The sequence below is a fragment of the Athene noctua genome, chromosome 2 (genome assembly GCF_965140245.1).
Source record: "Athene noctua chromosome 2, bAthNoc1.hap1.1, whole genome shotgun sequence".
Lineage (NCBI taxonomy): Eukaryota > Metazoa > Chordata > Aves > Strigiformes > Strigidae > Athene > Athene noctua.
This window is the reverse complement of record NC_134038.1, coordinates 110,678,158-110,697,029: the sequence shown is the minus strand read 5'-3', so window position 1 is coordinate 110,697,029 and position 18,872 is coordinate 110,678,158. Positions and strand designations below refer to the sequence as shown.

General features: G+C 39.5%; 1 protein-coding gene across 4 annotated transcripts in view; it reads right to left on the bottom strand.

Annotated features, from left to right (window-relative positions):
* The window catches only part of ACTR3B (actin related protein 3B), a 28,368-nt gene extending 16,478 nt beyond the window's left edge, over positions 1–11,890 (bottom strand). For all 4 annotated transcript variants that reach the window (XM_074899904.1, XM_074899903.1, XM_074899905.1 and 1 more), the window contains exons 1-6: positions 11,709–11,890; positions 4,152–4,207; positions 2,210–2,334; positions 1,101–1,211; positions 621–716; positions 356–463 (exon numbers count right to left, since the gene is read on the bottom strand). In XM_074899904.1, coding sequence (XP_074756005.1) covers positions 356–463; positions 621–716; positions 1,101–1,211; positions 2,210–2,334; positions 4,152–4,207; positions 11,709–11,752 — 540 coding nt within the window. In that variant the 5' untranslated portion in view covers positions 11,753–11,890. The remainder of the gene's footprint in view (positions 1–355; positions 464–620; positions 717–1,100; positions 1,212–2,209; positions 2,335–4,151; positions 4,208–11,708) is intronic.
* Positions 11,891–18,872: the final 6,982 nt, after the last annotated feature.

Below are 18,872 nucleotides of genomic sequence, written 5' to 3'. Positions count from 1 at the left end.
ACATTAGTGGCATGCAGGAGATCCAAAACTGTGATAAGCATTAATATTACACAGAACTGTAGAATCACAGTAACAGAAGACAGTTTTACATGGAAATAGCCTTTAAAAGATGGCTTGACAACTCCTTACTGTGACCTACCCACAGTCTGCAAGCAAGCTAAATCAATTGCAAATTAATTTCACATAACAAAATACATACTTTTCAAAACAACGAGGAAAAAATCCCAAACAACCAAGCACCAGAAAAAAACTTTAAAATAACATCTGATTTGACACTTCTTTTTTAAACCTATAGTAAACCAATCCTGTACTTGTCCAAACCACTGATAATTTCAAATTGCATCCTGCTACATACCACAGGAATTACATGGGTCACTCCATCACCACTATCGATGACAATTCCAGTCAAAGTACGTTCTCCGACCTGCCGTGAAGTCCAAGAGGCAGCTAAGGCCAACACTGCCTACATGAGAAAGGGTTTATATTTAGAAGCAGGCAGAGTGTGCTAATTTACAATGTCAGAAAAAACTGTTTCAAGCATTTTAGACAAGTGCATATAGACAACTATACATACTGCAGCTATACTGCACACATTAGAAGTATATAGTCACTTTGTTCACCTGAACAGCAATGTAAAGTCCTGGTATATTAAATGATTCAAACATGATTTCTGCAAGATACTCTCTGTTTTCTGGCGTGTTCAGTGGAGGCTCTGTCTACAAGAATAAAAAAAAAATTTTGAAAAAGCACCTCAAGAGAGTCTTAAGAGTTCATGTCTTGATTAGCTTGGTATGGTAATCAAACTTTTAAAATTCTCAGTGCACTCAAAATAGAAAATTTCAAACAGAATTTAGTTTAAGCATTAATTGAAATTTTTAAAAAACAAAATCCAACCTGCAGTAGCCTGAACAGAATTTAGTTATAATGCAGCTTTACGGATTATTTTCCTCCTCCCTCTCCTCCTACCCCCACCCCAGCTGCTGAAGAAATAAAAGACGTATACTGAGAAAAATACTCAAAAAACAAAGCTACTTGTGCTTGGAACATTATTTAGATTCCCTCTTACAAAAATATTTTATAACCCAGTCTCACTAACTCACCATTAAAAAATAATGATCCTCAGGTTCAGCTCGTAGGTATTTAAAAATGACCTGCTCCATGAATCTCTCCATAAGGTCCCAGTCTTCAACAATACCATGTCGTATAGGCCACTGAAACAAGAAAAGTTGTCAGCATACATACAAGGAAAACCAAACCCAGAAACAGGAACATCTTAAGTGTCCAAACCCTTCCCTCTTCTGTAAGAATGAAAACACATCATCTCGTGGTTAGGTTATCAAATCCTCCATTCTGATTTTAATTTAGAGGCACTATTTGAAGTTATCTCCTGCTCCCAGGTACTTCAAACTGTGATTCTATCTTGTAGGACTAGAAGCTAGAATCCAGACTCTATTCCTAATACTGCTATTGCTCTATTGTGGCACTGTGTTTTAATCTCCTTCTGTACAAATGTTATCATTTATAAAGTTGAGAATCATACTTGGCTTCAGTATGCCTTCTAATCTATAAAAAGAAATAAAGACCACATAGGCTATATATTTTTCAACGAAAATTCTGGCAGGAATGATGTTTACATTTTGTTCAATGTTAAGAACACAGCTGACATTTAAGTAATACAGTAGGATGTATAAAATATGATTTTTTTCCACATAATTCATAAGCCGGTAACATTTTGTAAGTACAAGAAGTTCTTTACTAGAGTATGGAAAATATGATTCACAGAAAAGCTGCATTGAAGACAGCCCTCCAGAAAACAATTGTGACATTCCCTGAAGCAAAAGCATCCAACGCATTCCCCAGTTCATGCGCCATGTTAGGAGGATACACTTTTAGCAAGAATTTAAATATTCACTGTTTACGACTATTTTAATAACTAATAATTTTGAAAACAGAACAGCTGCACTATATCAATGGATATTTACACAAGGGTTCAAGCAGTAATCACGCAGGACAGCACTAGTAAAACAGACGTTTGAAAAAAAAAAAAAACCAAACCCATGAACCAAATCATGCTATTTTTTAAAAAGCAACAAAAATACTTGACAGAAAAGCAAACATGGCTTCAAAATATCTATCAAAAAGTCCTAGAACACTATATAACAAAAATCTGAAACTCTGGGAAGACTTCTTAAAAATACTCAATGCTTACCTTTGTAGCATAGGTAGGTTTATCTATGGCTTCATCTCCTATGAAAAAGTCCAGATCATCAACACCTTTCATTACCCTCCTCTGAGCCTGGTCACCTACTTTGGCTGATTCTCGAATTGCAATGCCTTAAAATAAAACCCAAACAAATCAAACCAAAATTAAAACAGCTAAATACCAAGTAATGAATATTTACTTAAAGATTCTTTTCCAGAAATAAAAATTGGGATATAGAAAGCACAGTTTCCAGAAAGTAGAAGTTACATAAGCGATCCATTGACAAGCCAATATAGCAGAGTTCATTCTCACTGCATCACAGAGGATTCTGGTCACCCATCCCTCAACATAAATAACAACACACAGGAAATCTTAAAAATGTATTCCATTACAGACTAACTGTTTAGAGAGAGCAGTTTAGCACTCATTAAACCTGCGCAAGTGCAACATTCCACTGGAGATACTCTTAGTCAGTAAGCAACATGATCTTTTGAGTTTCAACTCTAGAATTAAGCGCACAGGAGAAGAAAATAAACTATGTACTTCAGAAATAAGTATTGGAGTCATTATCCTGGTTGGCATGAAGGAGGAAGGGGGGAGGGGAGAAATCAATTTGCAGCACTACAGAGAAATCTTTGGAGACACTTATGCTTCCCATTAGCAGGCTGCAACTATCACTAAAATTATTAGATGATGGCTGCTATAGGCAAGAAGATGAGACAGCAAAAAAGCAAATTTGGGGCAAGTTATAAATAAAAATGGAATAAAGTACTCTTAAAACATAACCTTATTTATATCCAGTTTGATTTTAATAGGTCATAATCAGGATCTAAATAACATACAGTAGAAAACGCAGACTAGACAGGCATCATCCACAAATGTAGCAAATACTATCAGCACCTAAAATTATGACAGGCAAACAATTCTTTCGGAAATACATTTAAGCCCCAACAAGTTTATAGTTTTATAAAACAGAATTTATAAAAAATTCACAGGAATCTCCTGCTATCCCACCTCTTTAACATAAGACATTTAAATCTTTACCAGTGGTTTAGGTCTGAATTTTTTACAATACTTAAAATAGTAAGACTATAACCAGTACTTCAGCTACAACTGGTAAAGAGTATGTCCCATGCCACCTCTTTGGGCCCAGATTATCATTTCCTTCTACTGCGAGTAGCTACAAGACAGTCTAGATGCATTAATAAGTAGTTAACTGATGAAGTTCTCAAAAAGTAAAAGGCAGTGTTTAACGTAACTGGAGATAAACATGAGATAACAGATGCCACTAGACATATATACATAGTCAGTGCTACTATTTACAAATATATATATATAGCATTTGAGAGAAACTATTAAGACAACAATTAAAATCAAGAACACCAGAGAGGTACAACATTTAAGCATTTTTTTGTACATTAATCTGCTCAACAAAAGCACGTTACCATTTTAATTAGTAAACACACACCTGAAAAGAACATTTCCTAATAGGGACAACTTTTTTGAATATTAAACTGTCTACGGTCCCAGACAATGTAAATAAGGCAGACACCACCTGCACTTTAGTATTTAATTTGATTGGAAGCTTTCCCCAGATTATCCGGGCAGTAACCATGGTGTCAGGTAGACAGGAGGTAAATTGCATTCTGTCTACTCAAGAGTCCTGTAAGAAAAATAATGGAGATAAAAAGGAAATTGGACAGGAGTTCTCTTCATCTTTGTCATAGCAACCTAGAGCTGATTTAATGAGCAACAGTCCTAGCTAACCACAGACAAGGAATTCTGTTTAGCTAACTCTAGCCAAAGATGCTAACGCAATGAATATCACTTTTCAGATGGACAGGAGACTATGAAGGCTGAGTTAGGAGTTGGAAAGCATGTCATTTGCTCATGAAACTGCTCAGTGATATGGCGTGTATTAGAATTTGGAGAAACAAAAATTACTCACATGATGGGATAATGAACTGAGGCTCTGTATTTCCTGCATAGCCAAGTTTCGTATACCTAGAAAAAGAACGATCACAAGGTCATAGGATGCACTTAGATGTAAAAAAAGAAAAAATATTTTCAGTTCTCTACCCTTCTTAAAGTCAAGGCCAATCGCATACCCAAAATCTGCATTTTCTGGGTTACACTTTCAAGTAGTACCCTGCTAAGAAGAAAACTCAGAAGTGGTAAATATTTTAGGTGTTATTGTCAGACACCTTCAGCTTATAAATTTTGGCAGTTTTGTCTGAACTATGAAATCTGAAAACTCAAGTCCTACTTCCTCCACCTTGGTAACCAGCTATGACAAAAGCTGGGCAGGCCACATTCCATCGTTTGGTAAAAAAAAGGGCTGTGTAGATGTTACCTTTCAGAAAGCTACCATGACTGAAGATGTAATTAGATTTTGCATATTTGTTTAATATTGTCAAAACACAGAAAAAAAAAATAGTGTATCTTACGTCCAAAACCACAGTTCAGAACTCTAGTTGCAGTCCTGATACAATTCTTTTGCACAAACCACTCACTTTGTCACAGGTATAGTATCTGTGTGTGGTAACACATACATACTACACCAAAGTAAGCATGCATTGATAAAATGCTTTAGAAATGGGCAGCAGATGGTATGAAGCATTGTCTTTCTCTTACAATAGACATATAATATCTGTTTTAACAAGTAAAGGATCAAGAGGAAGAACAAACTAACTTGGGGATAAAAAAAAAAGGAAATTTTCACACAAAACCTTAAATCTTTGCATGGTGTTAATGACTGAAAGCTAGTTCAGGTCTTCAGCAACTAGAAGTAATTAACATTCTAGACTATGAAAACCAGCTGTAATTCCTAAGGAAAAAAAAAGAAACAAAACACACAACTAAAATTCAGAAGCAATTTTAAAGAAAAAGGGAAAACCACAACAAAATTAATGGTTTGCAGAGAGTGAAATCATTCTCTAATATTGTCATTAGATTGGACTATAATAATAGCATGACTTGAGGGAAATTAGCATTATTCACATCCATTTTTACCATGAAAACCTAAACGCATGACAGTCTTAAATGGGATCAACCACAACCTAGGTCCTAAAGTGAATTTAGGGTCTTTGTCTACAGCCTACTCACAGTATTTGCAAACAATATATGCCACTGCTAAAGCAGAGGGTTGCTTCTTTATTAACAGCTTCTACCCTTTATGGACTGTTTGATAGAACACTCATTAAGGTCGGTTTGCTTAAAGGAATTAAATCAAAACTGAATTAGCAACGACCTTAGAATTTAAATATTATATTTTCAATATTTCTTCAAAGCTATAGCTTCAATAGACTTCAAATAATAGTTAAAAAAGCCTTTTCCCCAAGGCCAAAAAGACAAGGACTGTGTTTTGCGGGCAAGGGTTTGTTGCATTTTTAATCATCATTATGTGGGAATATGCTTTCAGTCTAATCCAAAATGTTTACGCACACTTTCTGTGGCTCTCAAAAAATATAATCAGGACATTAGTCTTATTTGTAAAGGCGGCCATTACTAGTAAGAATTCTTTTTATGATTATTATTGCATAGTTTCTTCACATTTTAGAATAAGGTCTACCTGGGGAATATTGTTAAAACATAACAAGCAACAACAGGAGTTACACTGGGATTTAAGATGTACTACAGGACACCTCCTCTTCGGTTCGCTGAAACAGGCTTTGCTCAAATGCACACAGCAAGGACCAAGGAAACCGGTTCTGCATTCAAGAGACCTAGTTCTAAGACTAGAAATGGCCATCAAGCAGAAACAGCGAATACATACATATATACACATATACCTAATCATGTAAATATGGATACATACTTTTTATACCATTTTTATGTATGTGTGTACATAGAGATATGTAAAACACTAAGATTTCCTGAAATATAATCAGAACTCAGTTCTTAAACTAAACTCTGGCTGAGAGATGAGTTCAGTTCGCCATCTTTTCCCCCTCTACACACGTTAAACTCACACCCACTCACAGCATTAAAAAAATCCCACACCCTCTAAAAGTCAATTTGGGCTATCAGTCTGCAATAGCTTTACCTTCCCTCTCAAGTAGGGGTCAGAACCCCCTACTAGAATAACTTATAGAGTTACCAAAAGCCTATAGCTCAGTATTTTAATGATCAGTTTTTTAATTAGCTGAATTAACCCCAGTTAAAACTATAGAATAAGCTTATTCCTCAGTGAAAAGTAGTTCTCTTTTCAAAGAACACATCTCACAGAAGATAAGACCTGGAAAAATTTCTTTTGCATGCATTAATCTATACTAGAACTATGAGAATAACTACATTCGTAGTTGAACGTTGGAAGCAAGCGGAAAAAAAACCTGTTAAAATATATGTTTAGGATCAAACAAGAAACGAACCTGAAAAAACAGCCATATTTCAGGTGCTTTGACAAAACCAGATGGAAAGGAAACTCAAAACTACTCTCAAAACCACCGAGGAAGAGAATGAAAAGAGACAATGCAGTTGTGCTGCCCTTTCTTATCCAACAGACTATTTACTGAGGACATGGCAGACTTGGTCCCAGATTTTTCTTCTGGCCAGCAGGACCTGAACATATTCTACCTTCCAGAGGCATACCCAAGAGTCCATTAAAGTGTTTGGGTGACCCACTTCCAGGACCTCCTACAGAGACTGTTCCCTTTTATACAAGATATTTAAATATTCATTGACCTGAAAGGCTCTGGACTTAAACAGTTAGAGAGGTTACCTGGTCTCCAGTCCCTTCTCCAATTAATATTTAAGCATCTAAAACATGATTTTCTTTCTCCTGGGTTACAGCCTAGAAGACTAATGGTAATGCAACGTCTTGTGATCTGTAAATTACAAAGACAGCTGTAGGGAACATGCCAGTATTCCAACTTAATTTCATTAAAAGTAACAGATTTATTGCCAGTGAGATAGGAACCTACTGGAAACTCTCCAAAATATAGGATACTGAAGACTGAATTAAAGATTAGTAGAAAACTGATCCAATAGGCTAAGGTTATTTTATGCAAGGGTATTTGAAGAGACTTCATATTTAAAAAAAAAAATGTATTTTAAAAAACCCAAAAATTATATATTGTTTAAACAAGCAGTTTCCAAAAATAAAGATCATTCCCTACTACATCCTGTTTCTCCCAGGTGATTAGTTAGTACACAAATCAGTTTCACTAGCTTTTACTTGAGGAATGGTAAGTCCTAACCCTCCTTCTCTTCTGAGGTCCTACCATGAAAAAACAGAAAAAAAGTTATATGAAAAAATTACTGCAATGATGTACAAATACACCAAACTGGGAAGCAGATACTGCACCCTCAACCATTTTATAAAAGCGGCTACGTATTTTGGAAAATTCTTACTAAAGCATGAGAAGAACATAATTAAGGTGTATAAAAAAAAAAATCATAAACTCAGGAAGTTGCTGTATCCATCTCAAAATAAAGAATGGACAATTTTTTCCTCTGGACAAGTATGCAAAAGACCAAAGCCCAGCTGTGAACATTTTACCATTTCCTCAGTTTCTACTGGTTTTTGCTCTGGGTCTTTAAAATATGTTACATCCACAAAAAAAAAAAACCAAACCTCTGAAGAGATAGATATGAAGTGACTGAAAACAGAAAAACACTTTAAGAAAGTCCTGTAAGCAAACAAAAAAATTAACCTTTGTAAAGAGAACACATTCTCTGACAACTAAGATGCTAAATAACTAACAGTTATTACTGCCAGGACACCTGTGATGCCATGCTGCCATAAACAGACTGTATTATCATTATTACAAATACACCCAAGAAACTCACAACACAAGTTCTTCATAAAGATGTGGAAAGGCACTTGTGAAATGAAGGAGAATGTAATGAAGGAATAGGAATGAAAAAAAGAAGGGATGAAGGAAGAAATCTCAAACAGAAAAAAAAAAATCTATTATGTCTGTCCAGTTTACCCAAGAGCACCAGCAGCCACTACAGGAATAAAGCGTACATTAGAGCCACTAGGGTTTTTGAGAGACTAGCACTTTACAGGACTAAAGCCTGTGATTATAAACATCAGTTAACCCAGGCTCCTTACACCCAGAATGGCAATTACAGTAATGTCTGTTCACAAGTCTCACATGTAAAGAGCAGAGGTAATACCTGGCTAAAGCCACTTACTTAGCAACAGAAATAAAGGGGGAAAATGCAACTTGTTCTGAGATTCCAGATATCTTTAATAGCTCAGCAACAAAAAACACCCTAAGTTTTAAGACAAGTCCAGCTCATTCTCCTAGAAATCAAGTATTTAAGTTCATCAGTAAGACTCTGCCAAAGTAATTTTTTTTTTTTACTAAAAGGAAAATGGAGTGACTTCAGTAAAATACACCCACAATAGAAGTATTCCTTAGTGTCTGCAAATACACACACTGAATAGAGGGGTATTTTAAGACATCTTTGTTTCGCACACCCACCTACTAGCATTCTGAGGTCCCACAGCTAAATGCCCGTTAATAAAACTAGTTATGAAGTTTAAAGCTACTTAAAGAGCAACACCAAAAAGGCCTGGTAGTCCTACGAAACTAAAAATAGCATGCCCTTCTCCCCAAAAACATTGACAGCAAAGTGTAAACTGATCACAAGGAAAACCTAATGCAAAGAAAATGAAGATGTAGTGCATCAAAACTGACGAATAACAGATAATTTTCAAATACTAATGGAAAAGATGATAGCAAATTATTACCACTTTCTGCAAAATATATGAATAAAGACTGAACAGTTTATGACAAAGAAAGTTCAGGTCATCTATCCAATAGAGAAGAAGGTTATCCTGTCCTCTTATGATGGCATGTTTTTCGCTGAAGGTATGTACCTATTTTCTATACACTTTTTGTTGCTTTTTTTTTTGAGAAATTCTAGTGGTTTACATGACTGAGGCCTATGGCTGCAAACAACAATAAATTAAACCAGGCTTCTTACACACAAAACAACCACAAAAAGCGTCTTTTCATAAACTTCTTAAATCCCCTTCCATGAAAAGAAAAAGTATTAGTGTCTGGACAAAGCACCTCATTCAGCATCAGAGATGTAAGTAGAAAAGTGTATTTTATATATACAATGTTCCACAGTGCATGTCTGCATATACCTTTTCCTTTCTGCTATGCTTTTCCAAGTTTTTCATCTGAAAGCCCTTTCATGAATAATTTGAATGAATTGTTTGAAGCCTCTAACCCAAAGTAGATTTATTCTAACAATAAGAAGGTTTTCAGCCCACACAGAGGAAAATTCCAGAGACTGCGTATCAATGAGTCAAGCTAGTTCTTCTGGCTGCTTTGGTTCAGACTCTTTATTTCTTTCTGAATTCTGCAAAATAATTTATTTCAAATTCAATAATCTCATTGCTGAAAAGACTTCCACTTTTCAGTGCCCTACCGCGAAGCCAAGAGAAGTCCCATGAGCAGACACACCACGTTGTCTCATATGAATTAAGATCATTTGAAGGCATGGAAATGCAAAGTCACATCATTTGGGGACTATCTGAACCCTTCCTGAAACAAACTAATATACACACCCTCACACACAAACTCCACCAGTTTTTTCCATGCAAGCACTAAATAGATTTTAGAAATTCTACTTAAATTATTATTTCTCTGAAAGGACACAAGTTTCTTTCTACCCTTACTTATTTTGTACAGCTGTTGGTCAGCATTACCTACTGCTAGTGCAACACTGGGATCACTCCACAAACTGAGAGCAAAGGAGGTCTCCTGCAAAAGACAGACATTGCATTTAATGCATTTTCTGGATTTTGTAGTTTCTACTGTAGCCTTTTTAAAAGGATCCACCTAGAGTTCCCATTTTCTCCTCAAAAAACTTTTTCAAACTGTCAAGTAGTATCCCTGTAACATCAGCAGTTCTGCGGAGAACTGGTATTTAAAGTATCTTGAGCAGATAACTAGAAGGAACCTGGGAAACTCTCAAGGTGTATCTGATGCACAGACAGAATTACATGCAAGATGGAACCTGGTCTCTAGTCTACTCCCAAAGTTTCCAGCTGTGGACTCCAGTAATCCCCACTGAGAGGGCAAAGATAAGGCATAAACAGAAACAGGCCAAGAGACCTCTAGAAGTTTTGTGACAGTTTAATATAGACTTATTTCAAAATACGGAACACTTTTTCAGAAGAAGGCAGCGTGACACCCTATCTTTGGAAAGTGCTTTCTCTGCTTCCTTGGGGGGTTGGATTTTTTTTTTTTGGTTGGTTTGTTGTTTGGGTTTGTTTTTTTAAGATGGCTCAGTTTTGGAAATTTTAAGGTAACTTTACAAGCATTAAAGAAATGAAAATAGTGCTGCAAATTCCCTGCAGAGGAAAAGTCTATTATTGCAATAAATTAATGAAATCAGTGACACTGAGGCAGAGCCTGACAAGTAAAGTTACTGGCTGAATCATAGACTGGTGTCTCCTCTCCTCAGAGGTGTCCATAACTGTTGGACAAAAGAACGATATCAGCAAAAGCACACTACATATTCAACATTATCTTCAATACAGCTTCCTCTGACACCTCCCACTCCTGAGGCACTGCAGAACCTGTCTATTGGATGATGAATGGGACTTCTCTAGACACATACAGATAGGAAAGACCTGTTCCTGAAACACCTCCTGAGAACAGCCTCTGCAATTTAGATTCATTTTAGTCCTCAAAGACTTGAGTCACAAAACTTGTAGTTTGGCTAAATGTAAAATAAATCTCACACTGATTTGACAAAGGTGAAGAAGGGATAGGCTTATGACCAAGAAACACCACCAGTTTAAGACAGCCAGCTATCATCTCACTGCTAGACCAAGGTAATACCTGGAAAGGTTCAAGATGTAGTACACGTTGTCCAGAGGCATACCCAGACTCAATCCAGCAAGGCCACTGAGGTCCAGGGGCTGTGCATGAAGGAGACGCCACAGCCCAGCGAGCACACCTCACCTGCCTCGGGACCACAGTCAGTACCAGTTCACAGCTCCCAGGCAAAGCAAAGATGTGTCCCCTCTCCCCAGGCAGTCGTTTGAAATAAGCAATCCCTAATTTTAGCATTTTCATCATACGTTAAAGTCAAGGACCATGAACAAAAATTAGACTCAAGAGGAAGAAAGGGCACGTAGAAACACACCATTCGCGGAGGCACACGGCCTGCCCGGGGCACACGGCTGGGGCACGGCAGGACCGCCCTGCTCTAAGCTCCCAATGGGGAGGAAGGGCAGGAGAAGGAGGAGGGTACTCGGGGGAAGGCGGTGGGCAGCAGCAGCCGCCCCAGCGGCGGACAGGCCCAGAGTGGAGGGAGACCCTCCGCCCCAGGGGCGACAGGCCGAGAGGGGACCGGGACAGGCGGCAAGAGCCCAGGCCCGCGAGGGGGGAAGGGACACCCCGCTGAGAGCCCCAGCCGGCAGCGGGAGGCGGCTGAGGGACGCCGGCACGGCGGAGACACCCCCCCCCCGACTCTCCAGAAAGGGGACTGGGAGTACCTGTGCGCTCCCCCCCCAACCCCCCGCACTCACCCGGTGCCTCCATCTATCACGCAGGGGGGCAGGTAGCTCGCCATGCTGGGGAGCCGGCAACGCGGGCCCTACGCCACCATCCAGGCCGCCGCCGGCTCCCCCGGCCCGGCCCGGCGCGGCCTCACTGCATCGGCGGCGGAGGGGCGGCGGGCACCATGCAGCCGCCTGTCAGCGCCGCCCCCAGGGCGCATGCGCCGCCCGCCGCCGCCACGTGACGCGGCCTCCGCCACCGCCTACCCCCGCCGCTCGCCGGCCGCCATCTTGCGCCGGGGCAGCGCGGGCTGGGCAGGGTGGTGCCTTCGCGGGCGCTCGAGAGACTTGTCGGAGGCCATGCGTGGCAGCAGGGTCGCGGCCTTGGTCAGGTCTTAATGCCGTAGTCACCTTCCTGCTTTCCGAAGGGTGCGCCTTCATCGAGGCTGGCGCCTTGGGCCTGTCAGCCAGGGCTGGCCCCAGCGATGACATGCTGGCTGAGATGGATATCATCAGTTTGAATGCTTCTTTCACCATGAGACACCACAAAAGATACAGGGCATGTGGGGGGGAAGAAAGGCTTCACCACCCCCCAGCAAACACTGCAGGTGCTGCTGCTGTTGAGAGCAAGACTTGCCTCACAATTCACGTTTCAGTGAAGGTGGGGTTTGCCCCAGGAAAAAACATCAACATTGAACCAGTCAATTGTAAAAAACACAACACTGTATTTCTCTGGGTGCAGGTGGCCATGCCACAGCCCATAAATGCTCTGGGTTGGCCATAAACAGGCCCAGAGTGCAACATACTGATACACTTAAAGCACTTGGGGAAAAAAAAAAAAAAATAGGCTGCAACAAACATCACCTGCAAAGTTGTTGATACCTAATTTACATATAGAATAATGTCTCATGTGTGACTCAGCCCTGGTCATACTGCAAGTGCGTGGTAACGCCAGAAATAGACCCTCCAGATGCCTGGGCCCAAGCATGAACCACGAGAACAAGTGCTTCCCATGAGGGTGTAGTTTTCTATCACCTTCTCCCAGCTCTGCATCACTACACCAGAAGCTGGTACAGACCAAAGGCCTGTATAAGAAAATGAGATGTATCCTCTGGTCCTCAGACCCAGTGTTGGTGTGATGGCTATAGACTCGGCATATGCTCTGGGGGGGTTGTTCAGCCGTTTACCACAAACTGAGCACACTCACTCAACATATTTGTTCACTCTGTTCCCCTCGGAGATTTTGGAAGATTCAGAGTGTAATGGAAGGCAGCTCAATTTGTTTGTTGGAAGGGCTCCCTTTATCGGTGGGTTGAAACCCCTAACACTCAGACTCTATTAAATAGGCTCCAGGACTGGGGATTGAAGCTCAATAGAAATTGTCTGCCCCCCTCTTCAGGCCAGTCAAATCAAAACAGCACATGAAAGGCACTGCTTTATCATCCAACAGATAAAAGAAAGAATATGCTTTGACTTTCCTGGCCAAAATTTCCCCTCTCCCATGCTGTTGCACAATATGCTGTGCTACACTCAGAGGATATCTGCTCATATGCTATATGGGCACATCACTGTAAACTTTCTTATAATTCTCAACTTTCCTTTTCTTTTTTTTAAAAAAACTCACTAGCTGTTACAGCTGAGAAGAACACCTGATCTGGAAACAGGTATTGTCATAGCTCACGTGCAGCCTATAGGCCCTTTGTAGATATTCAATTTGCAAACAGCTGCAGAGGTTTGAAACGTTTGTGCCCTGCCCGTCTCAAGCTGTTTATCAGGGTCCCTCGGGCATTGATTACTACCCCAGTAGCTCTCCCAGCTGTTTGTGTGAGTGCTCCCTAACCCACTTCAAGTGGAATCAGTTGAGATAGTTCAAACAGTTTAAATAGGAGCTATGCCCTAACTCAGTTGATTGTTCCTGAAGTGGGTTAGGGAGCACTCAAACAGGTTGCTTTGTTAGCAGAAGTAAGGGGAAGAATAAAGCACAATAACATCTTAAGCTGTTCCAGCTGGATCCAGAAGAGGCCATCTGTCTGTAGTCTAAGTAGCATAGAGACAAGTCCACAGAGAACCTGGAACAAAAATTGTGCTATGAAACTATGATAACATATATCAGCTGATGGTCTTACAGCAGTGAGAAATGTGAAAACATTCATTCATCCTGTTGATACATTAGAAATCAAATATCTAATGATTATTTAAGTTACAATAATGATAACTAGTTCCTTGGGTAGAAGAGAAAGGAGGAATCACCTGATCTACACAGCTTAGTGAATGATAGATTCTTCTGATACCATAATCATGTGGCACTTGGGAGATATGCTGGCCTCCCCCCCAGAACACAGACATTGTTACTGTCATTTCATGCTTTAAGCCCCCAAGGATCATTATGTCCTTCTGCTCTCAGCACCATATAGGCCACAACAGTTAGTTCTGAGTTTAAGCTATACTGAAAGGGAAATGGACACCCAAGAAGTGTACGTGGTCTCAGCTTGACTGTAGAGCCTGCCACGAGTTACACAACTGAAGCTATGCTGTTTTACGTTGGTTTGTCTACACCCCTTTTCACCACAGCATCCAGATGCCTTCCAGGAATGTGTTAAGTGATGTGGCTAGTATCTGCCATTCTTTCATTTCAGTCTCAAAGAGAGAACTGTGTAGGCAGGAGAGGACTGGTTTTTTACTTTTTATTTTAGAGTTTTTATCTTAAACTGTTGATGCTACTGTATGTTTACAATAAAGAAGGTAATCTAAAGAAGTAGAAGGTGGTGTAGTTTTGATAACCCTTTACTCCCGTGAGGATTTATTCAACAGTAACAGAGCAACCCCTAAGAAACTCGGATAACTTTGAAAAAGTGAAGCTGCACATAGCTATGAGAAGCCAGCATGCAAGAAGAGGGTGCTTTTGATGCATTTATGCTGGCTTCATGTTATTAAGATGAACCACACGTTCTGTTCTAGATCATGCATCTCCAAAGCTGATAACGTCATTCCCAGATATATCACGTTGCTATTTCAGAGAAGGGGTAATGGAAACCCAGCTTTGGTTACATATGTAATCTGCCAGGAGGAGACATGGGTTCCTAAACCAAATGCATACACAAGCTTAGTGACAGCTCAGAGTCCAGGGACATCACCAAATTAATTGGCAAGTTAACCAATTGTGTTTGCATACCCTCAAAGAAATGAGACTACAAAAAAGGTTTTGTTTACATAACCTTTCCCCTGCTTGAAATCAGCAGTCAGATCTTCTTCATTGCTGAGCTGATCTGTAAAAGCGCTGGGCTATCTTAGGGGTACTGATAAGACCTAAGATCTGTTGAAGGACTGTGCTGCTGGCATTTAGGTTTACTTTGCCCAAACAACATACCTGCAGGCCACATGTTCATGGTGAATTCTAGTTAATGGGATAGTTGTGAGGGTATATTCCATCACTCCTTATTTAATGGATACCTTCATAGAGGCCCCGAGAACATTCTCCTGCACCTCTGCCTCCTCAGAGAGAGGTCATCAGTCATCTTGAATCGACTAACACGAGGGTGAGGGAGCACTATCGCACATCCCCTGAAGTTTCGGTTCTATCTAGCTATCATGCTCCATCCAAAATAATTTCAGCTAGGTTTTTAAAAATTACTTTCAAGTCTAAAATTTCAATCTCTAGATAAGTGGTTGGTCAGCACTCTTCCATTAAACTTTGATTTTTGGTAAGCAGTGGAGAACTGTTATCAGATCATATTCAGTGAATTACTTCTGAGTTAGATAAACTGCACCCTCTGATTTTGTTCATCTCACCAGCAAAAATCAGTGCTTACGTCTCGGTCACAAATACATGACTGAAGACTCAACTTGTTTTCTACCTAGCAGAAATGATGACAACATAAAAAAGACTCAATTCAGAAGCTCAGAAAGTAGCAGCATGAAAGACAGGTCTTTAATCCCTTGATCATCTCAAACATGAGGCTAGTTTAAGGGCAGCTGTTACACAGTTGTCATCATACAATCACTAGGAAAGGTCACCAAGTAATGGTGTTAACACACTAGCAATCACAGAGTATTACTCAATCACTGGAAAGTAAATTGCTAGAGAAGCTAAGCTTTCCCCTTGGCTGCAGACAAAGCAAAGCCCCCAAAAAGGCAGCAATGCAGTGCAAACTATTCGTACAAAGACATATCTGTAGAGCACACATTAGCCTACTGTATATTCTTTAGGTCTACATAGACCTGTACAGGGTACTTCAGTCCACCTGCAAATTAAAGTACATGAACAGCTCCACTGAAAACAACAGAATTATCCATGTCCCTAAAGTTGTATGTCCTTTAAATAAGTCTGCAAACTGGGGTCTAAAGACCTTTAATTCCTACCAAACAGTTGATATATTAATATATTGGGGCAGAAAACTGAAAGCTGCTTACGTAAACAGACTAAAATGTACTTGGCTGTCTTTAAATTATATTTGGGTCTTACATTGCAAGACAAGCTAAAGAGGGTTTGGTTGACAGGGGACAGAGATGTATGTTTTTTGCAGAGAAAAGGTGACTTATTTCCGAGTGTCTTTCCTAGTCATGTATCCCACTGTTGCGGGATCCTTTACTTGCTTCATAGATACATGGAGGAACATTGCTGTTTCTCACACCTGTCTGTTCAAAAGAGGTTTTTGTCTCCCAGGTAAAAATCTTTCTGTGCTTCTCAAGTTTCTAAAACATCTCCTGTGTCTGCTTTTTCTGTGCTAGGGTTGAACAGAATCAGAATCCAATAGTCCTGTTGGTATTGTATTACCAGCTATGATATTACCAACTGCTTTCTACCTTCCTCTTTCTGTAAACCACTCTGGATTTACTATTGGTGTGTATTTTCTTAAATTTTGCACAGTGACTTCCTACCTCGCTTTCCTGAATGGCCACTGTTAATTTAGATTTACTCAGAAACATTTTGGATTCTATCTAACCTATTTTCTATTTATACCACATTCATCACCATGGTAGCTGAATGCCTTAGAAAGTATCTTTGAGGTAGAGGCTATGCAAAGCTTAGCTTATTTTAAACCACTCTGATTCTTTGCCTTTAAAACTGAATTCTAACAACTTCATCTTACCCCAGCTGAGAAATTACCCTTCTGCACTTTGCAAATAACAGTCTGAAATTTGAAGCCAGTCCAGCGTGACTTGGGACGCAGTTTTAGCTGAGAATATCAACTGCAGTAACTCTGACACCTATGTAAATAATACACTTTTATTTTGATAGTTCTCTTACCCTAAGAGAAATGTTATGATAAAGAACGTTCATAATTAATGAAAGCAGCAGTTCCTCAAACCCAAGCAAAGCCAGCAGACTTGCAGTAAACTCTCATGCTCACTTTTACCTAAAGTTAACACGCCTGTCTACCTTGAAATCTGGTTATTATTAACTATACAGTAAAACTCTTCATATATATGTGTATATGTATATGTATATATACAATGACATAACTGCATTACATGGTTTTAAAACATAACACAAATTTTGTTCTATATACTCAGTTCTGTGTATTGTGATGCTGCACCATGAAATTTGCCAAACATTACACCTCTGATTTTAAAAATAATATACCATAAGCTATGTTTTTACATCAGGGGATTTTACCCCTGCACTTCTGAAGAAATCTGAAAAACAACAGAAGGTCTAGCTAGTACCTAGGGAAGGTCTGAACTACTCTGTTCATCTCTATCTTCCTAAACAATACCAGCAATACACTTATGAATTGCAAATTTAAGGGAAAAAGAAAAAAAGAAGACTGCCCATATTGAACATGGAAATAGCATGAAGTTAGATGTATTTGTCAAGTTTTTATATTAATTGTAGCATTCACTTTCAACTTCCGTCTTTGGGTTTTCAGTTGGGTATTATTAGGAAAAAAACTTGTATTATCTGACAGTTTCTTCCCTCCCTCCAACTTGAACTCACTGGGCAACTTCAACCAAGCTTGAGTCAAGGGTAGAGGCCTGAAAGATGTAAACATTTCCAGCAGTTGTGTAAAGAAAATAGCCAAGAAGCTTACAGAGAAAGGCCAATATCACCTTCACAGAGAGACTGCATCATCAGCACAGCTATATTGTTAGACAACAACAAATTAACATGGCAGACTCAACTTCCCAGGTGCCCCTATCTAAAGGACTATTTGCTTAATTTGCCCAAAATGGCTACAGAAAGTCAGCAGAACAGCCCAGAATGCAGCAACACAGTGATGATTTTGTCATCACTGGAGCATGTACAGTCACCCAAATCTTTATCTGCTTGGAAACAGATGCATTACAGCCAGTTCCAAAAATGGCAGTTCAGACTGTTTAGACACATCAAAAAAGACAGAGATTTTAAGTTCCTCCAGGGGTACTCCAGGATGCAAACAATAACCCAGCTCCACACTATATAGAACACCCCCACTATGAGAAGTGCGTCATCAAAAGCAACTGCACACATATGTATGAGCAGAATCTCCTATCCTATGCTTTCCATCCTTAAATAAAATTGCCTGCAGATTGAACACCCTCTAGCTTGAAAACTGCACATCTTGTCTCCTGTGCACTGGAGTATTTTCTCCTATTCAAGTCATTAAAATACCGTTCAAGTAACTTTTATGCAATGTAGTTTTTATCAATAAACATGCTCAAGTTTCATGATTTGGTAAGCTTCCCATAACATGCTGTTCATAAAGCGTAGATCTGTTTGTCACAACGGTGCCATATGAAACCTCATCTGAGGCCCAGAAGAGTTGATGGTAATACAGAACTGATTTCTTTATATGGACCATGAAGCAAACAAGAGATCACTATAACCTGATGAGAGACAATCTTGATATCCTCCAGCCCAGCCTACCTCTGCAGATATGTCAGCTAGACTCGTCTGGACAAGCAAATCAGTTTGTTGTTTGTTTTCTTTTAAAATACATCAAATGAGTCAACACATCAACAAAGCAGCAACATATTTTTCCAGTTACAAAATGCATTTGTTGATCAGCCAAACCAGAGATATCAAGAAGGCTTTTTGTGGAGATGAAGTCTTTGGTTCTCCAAGTCACCACAAGCACTGTCACACACACAACACAAACATCATTTTGATCTATTCAGGCTTTGAGGAAACATTTATTGTAGCTGAATACAGCTGTCCAAAATCACGGACATCCACACTCCATGTGACAGGATCAACCCCAGAGGCACAAAAAG